The sequence below is a fragment of the Bos taurus genome, chromosome 22 (genome assembly GCF_002263795.3).
Source record: "Bos taurus isolate L1 Dominette 01449 registration number 42190680 breed Hereford chromosome 22, ARS-UCD2.0, whole genome shotgun sequence".
NCBI classification, from domain to species: domain Eukaryota; kingdom Metazoa; phylum Chordata; class Mammalia; order Artiodactyla; family Bovidae; genus Bos; species Bos taurus.
In genome coordinates, this window is record NC_037349.1 from 35,212,544 (window position 1) to 35,223,489 (window position 10,946).

Genomic DNA, 10,946 nt, shown 5'->3' on the forward strand with positions numbered 1-10,946 from the left:
ACTAATGGCAGCTTTGTCTTTGTAAAACAGATTTCCGCGCTCTTTAAAGTTTCCAAAAGCCCTTAGGATGAAAAACAGAATCACAGTACAACCTGAAAGCCTCTAGAAGTTCGCCCCCCAACCCCCCGCCACTTCTCCACCCCCAACTCCATCATTAACGCTTTGCTAGGTACCTTCTGGCCACCTTGACCTTTTTCCTGAGTCATCTGATCTCGCCCGTTTCCAGGACTGTGTACATGATGCTCTCTAATCCCCCAAGTCTGCGTTTAGACCCTCTTGTTCTACACTGATTAGAATTTTAATTTTATAGTTGAGCATCTGACCATTTCTTCAAAGTTTGTGTGTGTCCCACGAGACTGTAAGATCCATACCTGTTTTTTTCACCAATATGTTCCCAGCACCAGTACACAGTAGGCCATAGTAGGCACTTAATAACTATTAGAAGAATACATGAATTAATGACTATAACAAAAGGTTACTAACCATGTTGGGGGGGGGGGTGGTCATTGTCATTGAGTTTTATTTTTTGAGGCCATGCAGCATGCAGGATCTTAGTTCTCCAAGATGATTCTCTCTCAGTAATACCTCAATTCATTTCTTTCACAGCACCTTATGGTTAATGCTTTGGTTTGTTTGCCATCAAATCTCCAAGGGCAATCACAGTACCAGTAGGCAGAATATATGGCAGAGAAACTGCACATGAAATGAATTCAGCTGGAGGAAAACTTTCCTTGAAACTTCTACCAATCCATCCTAATTCTACTCTCTTTAACTACACTTTAAAAAGTATGCATATGTACCATTATTTAATAAATCCTAAACAAATTTTAAAACCATGTTTCTTTCCTTAACTGACACCTGCTTTCAGCAACTGCTACTGTTGTTGACTTAAGAGACAGTCTTAAAGAGCAATAAGGAGCACGAAATCCCATGTTACACTGCCTGGAATCTGAGCTCAGACACTAATACACATGAAATGTATCTCACTTGTGTGACTTCGGACAAATAATCTAACATACCACTCCTCAGTTCCCTCACTGGGAGAACTAGGATAAGACTTCAATTGTTTGTCAGAATTAAACCAGATGCTGTACCTAAAAAGCTTACCCTACTTCCCCACAGAGCAATGCTCTCACAAGTACTACTGCTATCTCACCAGCTGTACAGGGAAACGCCTTCAAGAGTGGTAATGCCTCTCTCTGCATCTCTAAAACCTAGCTTCCACAGATCTCCACAAATCTGGATTTAAAACCAACGTTCCACACGTCTGAGTAAGATCCCCCTTCCACATCTCTCCATAGCACGCTGAAAGTAACCCTCACGTCATTCAGACTAACAATCATTTCCCTCTTCAGCCTCCACCACCAGACCAGGTCTATCTTGTTCACCATGTTATCTCCCACACCTGCAGAAAACATTTGATAATTGAATGAAGAAAGCCCTCTGAGTCTCCATTTCTCAGGAAAGCTTTCGTAAAGATATTTGTCTGTTTTCTGCCTCTGCCCACTCTCCCACAATGAAAAAACAGACAATCTGTCTGGTTCACCACTGTATCTAGTAACCCCTACTGGACCTGTTTTCAAAATATTTATTGAAGGACTTTTGGGGGGGGGTTGTTTTTTTAAAACACGTTGATTCTTCTTTCCTATTATACACCACTGGCTGCACAGCGCGGCTATTTGGGCTCATCAGTACATACCTAAATCCTAGAAAAATATTCAGACGCAGAATAGCCGATTAATTATGTATTGAATGAACGGATACATCATTTTCCGAAAATAAAAAAGATACAGTAAAACGAAACTACAGTCTTGGCCAACAGGTCTGGAGGCCACTTGAGAGTCCTTGTGAATATTTCATTAACTGCTAAGTTCTCCCAACTATGGTTACAGTATATAATTAAAGCTTTTCTTTTTCCTTTAGATAAACCGCGGTGCGGAGGACGAGTCAAGTACCCCACCGCTAACCCACTCCTGTCCCTCTCTGGCATACAGGTAGCAAACTTAGGGACTTGACACAAGCCCCGCCGCGGCCCAGAAGCTCTGCGCTTCCTCCCAGACCTGGTGACAGGTGACCTAGGGACGATTCACCGCGCAAAACCGGAAGGAGGTGCTAAGAGAAGACACCGGGGTTCCGGTGCAGGACTCCGGCACTCCTAAAGTCCTGTACTCACCACCAGCGAGGCTGTGAACCCAGGCCGGTCCATGGCCCCATGGACTTGATCAGGGTTATAATTCAAGGCTGACCAGAGGCGAGTCACGGACGCCTGACACTGGGCGCCGCCATCTTGGAAGCCGCCGGCACTTCCGCGGCCATGTGAGGTTGAACCACAACAATTACACGTGCAAACGGGGAAGCTGCGCCAGGAGTGCCGGGATGGAGGGGCGGAGTCTGGAAAGAGTGATCTTGTCAAGTCTCGCGACTCTTCTCTGCCTCCAAGTCCGACGGCTTCTCAGTAGGCTGGATGGAGGAACTCTCGCGAGCAAATGAGCCTAGATTGAGAACATGGCGCAGCAAGCCCCACCCCCTTGAGCGTAGGGTGAAGCCCAAGCGTTAACCTAAAGGAGGCGTGGCTATAAGTGGAAGGCGTGGCCATGGAGCTGCCGGACTAGTTTCTGGGGAGGCCTGTGGCTTCCAATGTTATTTCTTTTTGCTTTATCGTTTGGCTTCATCTGTAGAAATTTTGTCTGACGTTTCCATAAAACAGACTCATCATTAGAAAATTATTAACTATAGAAAAGCACTTCAAAAGTTTCCTTCTTGGGATTTCCCTGGTGGTCCAGTGGTTAAAAATCAGCTTGCCAATTTAGGAGACACGGGTTCTATCCCTGGTCAGGGAACTAAGATCCCACGTGCCATCAGGGCAACTAAGCCTGTGAGCCACAACTATTGATCCCACAGGCCGCAACTAAAGAAAGCCCAGGTGCAGCAACCAAGTGCCATGTGCCATTAAAAATAAATGATTTTTTTTTTAATTCCTTCTTTGAGTTAAAAATTAGCATCCTCTACTTCGTATTGTTGTTCAGTTTCTAAGTTGGATTGGACCCTTTTCGACCTTAGGGAATGTATTCTGCCAGGCTCCTCTGTCCATGGGGATTTCTAGGGAAAAATAATGGAGTTGGTTGCCATTTCTTCCTCCAGGGGATTCTCCGGATTCAGGGATTGAACCGGGGTCTCCTGTGTTGGCAGGCAGATTCTTTACCACTGAGCCACCAGGGAAGCCCCTACTTCTCCTTACGGACAGTTTTTGCACTTAATATTATTCACGTGTTCAGTTATTCATTTGCTCATCTTGTTAGCTGTGGTACCAGTTGCACACCTCAAAGACCACTTTAAGTACATAATATAAGCTTCTTGGAGCAGACAGTGACTTTACATTTTTTAAATAAATACCTTCTAAGTTTTCTTCTATTAAGGACCAACAACATCTCAGATAAGGTGCTCTGATACAGCTGCTTTGTAAGGTGAGCACCATTACAGAATCCCGGTTCTGCAACTGGTACAGAAGCTGGCCCAAACCTACAGAGAACACAGGCCACCCAGGCTTGAAATTTGACTGAATATGCCTTCATCATCTTTCCTCAAACCCTGTGCTACAGCCTTAGCAGGCTCTATCTGCCTTTCTTCACTGTGTCTTTCATACCACTGCTACAGTCTTTATTCTCGTCCAGTAGAAATGATCTAGAAATGATTAGCAGAATACCCTTAGCGTTTCAAATTCTGAACATCCAGGAATTTGAGCGTGGCTTACCTGAGCAGTTTTGTTACTGAAAATTGAAAAGAGGCCAGACAATAAATTCAGTTAAGCCTTTACTTGGACTCATGCTGTAGCACAAAGGAGTGAAAACAAGTAACAGGTGCCTTTGCTTGCTCCCTCACAGACAGTGGAGAGGGGAGCGGGGAGGAGAGCTGGTCCTTGGAGTGAGGGTGGGGGCAGATCCCAGGGTTGGGCTGGAGGGATGCTTTGGGTGCTTTGCGCACCTCCTTGGAGTTGTTGTCTGCAAAGACCATGTGCAGTACCCTGCTTTTGTTCCCAACTCCTCAGATGTGATAGTTGGGTGTTTGGTCTTTTTTATCTTGTTCATAATTTGCCCTGGCCGTGCATGCATAACTAGTGCATGCATCAGTTATTTTTAGTCCCTTATAATTTATTTACTGCTTGATGAGATGTTTGTAAAGGTGCAAGCACTGCTGCAAAGAGTCCCAAGTCCCAGGTCCCAGCCAGTAACTGAGCAGGACCCTGCGAGGCCTTCCCAAGATAGAGCCCCCCACCCGTTTTGTCCATCTGCCTTCTGTCTGTACAAAAACTTTTCAAAGAATACATTTAATCAGAGAAGTGACAAAATGCAGAAAGAAAGGAAAACGGTCAAGCAAGACAAGATAATAATACTTTGGCCATTAAACAGTCAAGAAAGGACCTTTAGTTCTTCCTCAAGGACTATAGATAATATCCTAAGTCATGTTCTTTGAGTTGTTTTGCAGATACTGAAACCCCCACCAGGTGGGGGTTAACTGTGTTGTTTTGCAGATACTGAAACCCCCACCAGGTGGAAGAAGTTAACTGTGTGCTGCGCACAAACATGTAACCTCAGACCAATTAGAACCACAGGTTAGATACTGACTCCTAATTACCTCACTACCAATCAATCAGAAGAATGTCCACAAGCTGATCACGCCCTATTCCTTAAACATGATAAGGCTCCTCGCTACCCACTCCAGAGTGGGACTCACAGTCTTAAGGGCATTATTCTGCTGTTGCCCCTTTGCCTGGCAAAGCAATAACTATTTCACCCAAAGCTCTGTCTCTGAGATTTAATTCAGCACCAGTGGACAGAGGCTGAATTTCAGCAACAAGCCTGTCTCAGTTCAGACTCAGGGTCTCTCTGATAAGACTGCAGTCAAGGTATTGGCTAGGGCTATATCTGAAGAGTTGGTGAGGACTGGAGGATCCACCTCCAAAATGGCATCTTTCCATGGCTACCAAAGTAGTGCCAGCTTTTGGCAGGTGGTCTCAGTCCCTCACCTCATAGACCTCTCTCCAGGATTGCTTGAGTGTCCTCAGCTGGTGAGTAACCTAAGAGAGAGCAAGACAGAAATGTTACATTCTATTGTACAGAGGTAAAAGCTCCATCAGGTATTTCATGATGCCACTGGAAAGCCTTTAGGAAATACAGATAAAACAAACATGACCTGGGGCCCCTGTTCTGTGAAATGCTTACCAGAAGATCCATTACCAGTTGTGCATGCCTTTTAAATGGAAAATTACAATGCATTGTCATTGTCACCACATTGCAAGGAGAGTATATACTCAAATCTTCTATTTCAAAAAAAAATGGGAAATGCAATAACTACTGGTTTGCAGAAACATGTGAAATTATACTAATAATATTGTTTTCTTCCATTAAATCTACCTCTGTAAGCCAAGTTTACGTTTAAACAAGTTCTGAAATATTGAAAGTATTTATAAAAATAAGGAAGACATCAAAAACAATATATCAGAAAACAAATTAGGGGACTTCCCTGGTTGTCCAGTGCTTAAGATTCCATGCTCCCAATGCAGGGGGCCCAGGTTCGATCCCTGGTCAAGGAAGTAGATTCCACATGCCACGACTAAGAGCGATGCAGCCAAGTAAAAAAAACTTATATCCACATTAGGGGAAATAAAGGACATAATCTTTAACCAGAACTAGACCCAAGTTCTAAGTTCCTGTTACTGATCTTTATTGAAAGATAAAACAATAGAATCATTTTCAATACAAATATTCACATATCTTAACCCATATGCAAAGAAAATACAAAATGTAAAAATTCTGTTTTAAACGACAGTCTTCTTTTTGAGTGAAGTAAGTCAGAAAGAGAAGGAGAAATCTCATATGACATCCCTTATATGTAGAATCTGAAAAGAAATTATAAAAATGAAATTATAAAACAGAAAGATACTCACAGGCTTAGAGAATGAACTTAAGGCTTCCCAGAGGAAGGATGCGGGGAAGGAATAGTTATGCGGTTTGGGATGGACATGTACACACTGCTAAATTTAAAATGGATAACCAACAGGGACCTACACCTCTTTAGCTCGTAGAACTCTGCTCAATGTTATGTGGCAGCCTGGATGGGAGGGGAGTTTGGGGGAGAATAGATCCATGTATATATATGGCTGAGTCCCTTCCATGTTCACCTAAAACTGTCACAACATTGTTGATTGGCTATACCCCAATACAAAATTAAAAGTTTAAAGAAAAAAAAGGACAGTCTTCTTTTAAGTAATAACAACAAGGTTATGCTTTCCATGCAGGTTTGTGTTTTCATTTCATATGAGTAAGGAAAAAAAAAACAAGGCTGTCCTTTCAATAAATGGCTTTGAGACAGTTCAGTTCAGTCGCTCAGTCGTGTCCGACTCTTTGCGACCCCATGAATCGCAGCACGCCAGGCCTCCGTGTCCATCACCAACTCCCAGAGTTCACCCATACTCACGTCCATCGAGTCAGTGATGCCATCCAGCCATCTCATCCTCTGTCACCTGCTTCTCCTCCTGCCCCCAATCCCTCCCAGCAGCAGAGTCTTTTCCAGTGAGTCAACTCTTCGCATCAGGTGGCCAAAATACTGGAGTTTCAGCTTTAGCATCATTCCTTCCAAAGAAATCCTGAGGCTGATCTCCTTCAGAATGGACTGGTTGGATCTCCTTGCAGTCCAAGGGACTCTCAACAGTCTTCTCCAACACCACAGTTCAAAAGCATCAATTCTTCGGCGTTCAGCCTTCTTCACAGTCTAACTCTCACATCCATACATGACCACAGGAAAAACCATAGCCTTGACTAGACGGACCTTTGTTGGCAAAGAAATGTCTCTGCTTTTGAATATGCTATCTAGGTTGGTCATAACTTTCCTTCCAAGGAGTAAGCGTCTTTTAATTTCATGGCTGCAATCACCATCTGCAGTGATTTTGGAGCCCAAAAATATAAAGTCTGACACTGTTTCCACTGTTTCCCCATCTATTTCCCATGAAGTGATGGGACCAGATGCCATGATCTTCATTTTCTGAATGTTGAGCTTTAAGCCCACTTTTTCACTCTCCTCTTTCACTTTCATCAAGAAGCTTTTTAGTTCCTCTTCACTTTCTGCCATAAGGGTGGTGTCATCTGCACATCTGAGGTTATTGATATTTCTCCCGGCAATCTTGATTCCAGCTTGTTCTTCTTCCAGCCCAGCGTTTCTCATGAGGTACTCTGCATATAAGTTAAATAAGCAGGGTGACAATACACAGCCTTGACAAACTCCTTTTCCTATTTGGAACCAGTCTGTTGTTCCATGTCCAGTTCTAACTGTTGCTTCCTGACCTGCATACAGATTTCTCAAGAGGCAGATCAGGTGGCCTGGTATTCCCATCTTTTTCAGAATTGTCCACAGTTTATTGTGATCCACACAGTCAAAGGCTTTGTCATAGTCAATAAAGCAGAAGTAAATGTTTTTCTGGAACTCTCTTGCTTTTTCCATGATCCAGCGGATGCTGGCAATTTGAGACAGTTAGATAACCCTTTAGATGAAAATTATGTTTCATCCCTGTCTCATAATTTACCTCCAAAACCAGTTCCAAATGGGTTTAAAATTCTCACTTGACATAATTTGACTATTAAACTACTAGAAGGAAAAGGTAAATATTTTAATATTCTTAAGGTAAATAAACAGGTTTATGCATGAGTTTTTTTAACTAGGAAAAAATATTTGCAACACATATGACAAGAATGAATTCTTAATACTAAATAGCTCCTGTAAATTAAAAAGGGACTTCCCGAGCCGGGCCGCGCGCCGAGCCGACATTGACAGGTCTTCGCGATTCGGCCCGACGCGCCCCCTCTCGCGACATCATGGTGGCGTACTGGCGACAGGCTGGACTCAGCTACATCCGATACTCCCAGATCTGTGCAAAAGCAGTCAGAGATGCACTGAAGACTGAATTCAAAGCAAACGCCATGAAGACTTCTGGCAGCACCATAAAAATTGTGAAAGTGAAAAAGGAATAATCTACCCTGAGTACAGCCTGAATGCTGCATGTTCAAGGTGAAGCTGTGGGCACATATTATAGCAGATTGGAAACCATCTCCCTTCATGGAAAAAAAACAAAATAATACCTGTCTTGTTCATAGATTGACAATGCCAGTGAATTAAAGTACAGTTCACTCTAAAAAAAAAATAAATAAATAAAATAAAAAGGGACTTCCCTGGTGGTCCAATGGCTAAGACCCCAAGCTCCCAATGCAGGGAGCCTGGGTTGGATCTCTGGTCAGGGAACTAGATCCCATATGCCACAACTAAGACCCAGAGCAGCCAAATAAATATACATTAAAAAAAGAAAGAAAGAAAAACACCAATATCAATAGAAAGAAATGGAGAAAGTCACAAAGGAAGAAAAATAAGTAGCTAATGAACATGTGAAAATATTTTAAATTCCTTAATAACATTGAAATGAAAATTAAAACAATACATTTTTTAAACTTATCAAATAGGCAAAGACTTTTCTAGAGTGTGTGTTTGTTTAGTCGCTGAGTTGTGTCTGACTCTTTGCAACCCCATAGACTGTAGCCCACCAGGCTCCTCTGTCCATGGGATTCTCCAGGCAAGAATCCTGGAGTGGGTTGCCATTTCCTTCACCAGGGATATTCAAGACACAGGGATCAAACCCTCAGCTCCTGCCACATATCCTGCATTGCAGGAAGATCCTTTTACCACTGAGCCACCAGGGAACCCCAAGATTTTTCTAAAGGGAGCATCAAAGCAACTTTTCTGGTGAGTGATATGGCAAGATATCAAAACCCTAAAAAATGTTTTCTATTCCTCAATTTTTCTACTTATTCCATTGTACTCTAAGGAACTATTTTTTTTAATCCATAGAAATATGACTATAAGGATACTCATTTCACAGTTATCCAGAGCAAAAGAAGAATTTTTCTACAACCAAAAATGTTCATCATTGCATGATTGAGATAATGTGGTTATAGTATCCATATGTATCTGTTTAAAGCCATGATGTAGAAGAATCTTTAATGATACAGAAGGACGGTAAACATAAAAACAGTTGCACAGGGACCTACCTGGTGGTCCAGTGGCTAAGATTCGAAGCTCCCTATGCAGGGGACTCAGGTTCGATCCCAGGGGATCAGGGAACTAACTAATTTCCACGTGCCTCAGCTAGGTGTTCATGTGCCACAACTAAGACCTGACGTAGCCAAATAAATAAGTAAACAAATAAAAATATTTTTTTAGAAACGTTGCACAAGAGCACTTGCATATGTTGGTTTCTCTCTTTATGCCCCAGCAAATCCACTCTCTATTTTCTCTTCTCTAATTTTCTGTCCTAGAGAGCCGACCCTTAGGAATTGCTCCCTAGTTTCCAATATGGTTTGGCCAATGAAAGTCATGGACAGATGTGAAGATTGCTGGAGAAAGAGGTCAGGGTAATTCATCTGTGCTCCCTCCCTGCGCCCACCCGGATCCCTCCCATGGAACAGCTTCCGCTCTCAGGCTCCCTTTCCCCTGCAGGTCTAGGGAGCATGATGGCTTCCCACTGTTGTAAGCACTGGCTCCCTCTTTGTACCTTATTGATTTTCCAACATTGCCCAAGTTTCTCTTCAAAATCCCAGTTGGGTGCCTTCTGTTTGCTGCTAGAACTCTGACTGACAGAAGACACTCTAATCCAGTTTTTTGAAACATTTACATAGTAATTATCTATTGCTACAATAACAAACTACCCTAATAACTTGGCAGCTTAGAAACATGTCCCACCTAAGAGTTTTTGTGGGTCTAAAATCCGGAAGTGGCATAGCTAGGCCAGGCTGCCTCAGAGTTTCCCATTACGCTGCAGTCAGCCAGGGCTGCAACCCCATCTGACGGCTCAAATGGAGACCTTCTTCCAAACTCACTCATATGGTTGTTGCCAAGATTCAGTCCTGCAAAGAATGTTGGAGTGAGTGGCTCAATTCCTCAATGTCTGTCAACTGGAGGCCTCCCTCAGTTTCTTGCCACGGGGGCTTTACATATGGGAGCTTTCGACATAGCCCCTGGCTTCCATCAGAGAGAGAGCACCCGAGACAGAAGCCACAATCTTTTATAATCTAATTACACTCAAAGGGAGGGGATTATACAAGGGTAGACTATAAGGCAGCGACAATCAATGGGGACAATCTTACAGGCAATATATCAATATAATTTACAAATGCACAGAAAAAATCTGTATGACGACTGGTTATCTTTGGGTACATTAAAAATGATTTCTATTTTCTTCCGGCGTGACTGGCCATTTCTAATGAATAAACATTACTGCTGCAAATTGTTACCATCATTTATTGTTTCTGACCCTCCAGCCGACAGCCACTCACATGATATTGCTTAATTTCTTTGCCTTTTCCATGGGCCAATTTATATAAACCTGCCTAGATTTCACCAAGCATGAATCAATTATCTCCCATTATTGGATTTTGTTTAGTATTTGACCCAAGAAGAAGTTCTAGCTATGTTTCTAAAACACACATTAAAATAATCAGGGTGAAATTTGCTCAGCTAATTTTTACATTCTCTGACAAAGATCTCCACTTCGTTGGATGTGCGGAAAAAAAAGTTGTTCAGTCGTGTCCGACCCTTTGTGACCCTATGGACTATACAGTCCGTGGAATGCTCCAGGCCAGAATACTGGGAATGGGTAGCCTTTCCCTTCTCCGGGGGATCTTCCCAACCCAGGGATCAAACCCAGGTCTCCCGCATTGCAGGAGGATTCTTTACCAGCTGAGCCACAAATTATCCTAAAACCTTGTGCCTTGTGCATCTACTGCCCATCAATTTGGCAAGCCTGTCACACTGAAATACAACAAGGAAGTGCCTTTGCTGTAATTGCTCTCCTCTGTTCAAGTGGCAAGTGATAATTATGTCACCTGTGTGATCCCTGACACAGATGA

At 42.9% G+C, this 10,946-nt stretch overlaps 2 protein-coding genes across 10 annotated transcripts in view; one reads left to right on the plus strand and one right to left on the minus strand.

Moving 5' to 3' along the window:
• The window catches only part of SLC25A26 (solute carrier family 25 member 26), a 146,780-nt gene extending 144,265 nt beyond the window's left edge, over positions 1 to 2,515 (minus strand). For 8 of the 9 annotated variants that reach the window (XM_059879847.1, XM_005222683.5, XM_005222684.5 and 5 more), the window contains exon 1: positions 2,174 to 2,296. In XM_059879847.1, coding sequence (XP_059735830.1) covers positions 2,174 to 2,206 — 33 coding nt within the window. In that variant the 5' untranslated portion in view covers positions 2,207 to 2,296. Of the gene's footprint in view, positions 1 to 2,173 lie in introns of all 9 variants that reach the window. The other variant, NM_001103297.1, reaches the window with a different exon arrangement.
• A 5,276-nt stretch (positions 2,516 to 7,791) lies between these two features.
• LOC132343467 (ATP synthase subunit epsilon, mitochondrial) lies at positions 7,792 to 8,191 on the plus strand. The gene has a single exon (XM_059879955.1). The coding sequence runs from the start codon at positions 7,866 to 7,868 to the stop codon at positions 8,019 to 8,021; it is 156 nt and encodes a 51-aa protein (XP_059735938.1). The 5' UTR covers positions 7,792 to 7,865; the 3' UTR covers positions 8,022 to 8,191.
• The last annotated feature ends 2,755 nt before the right edge of the window (positions 8,192 to 10,946 follow it).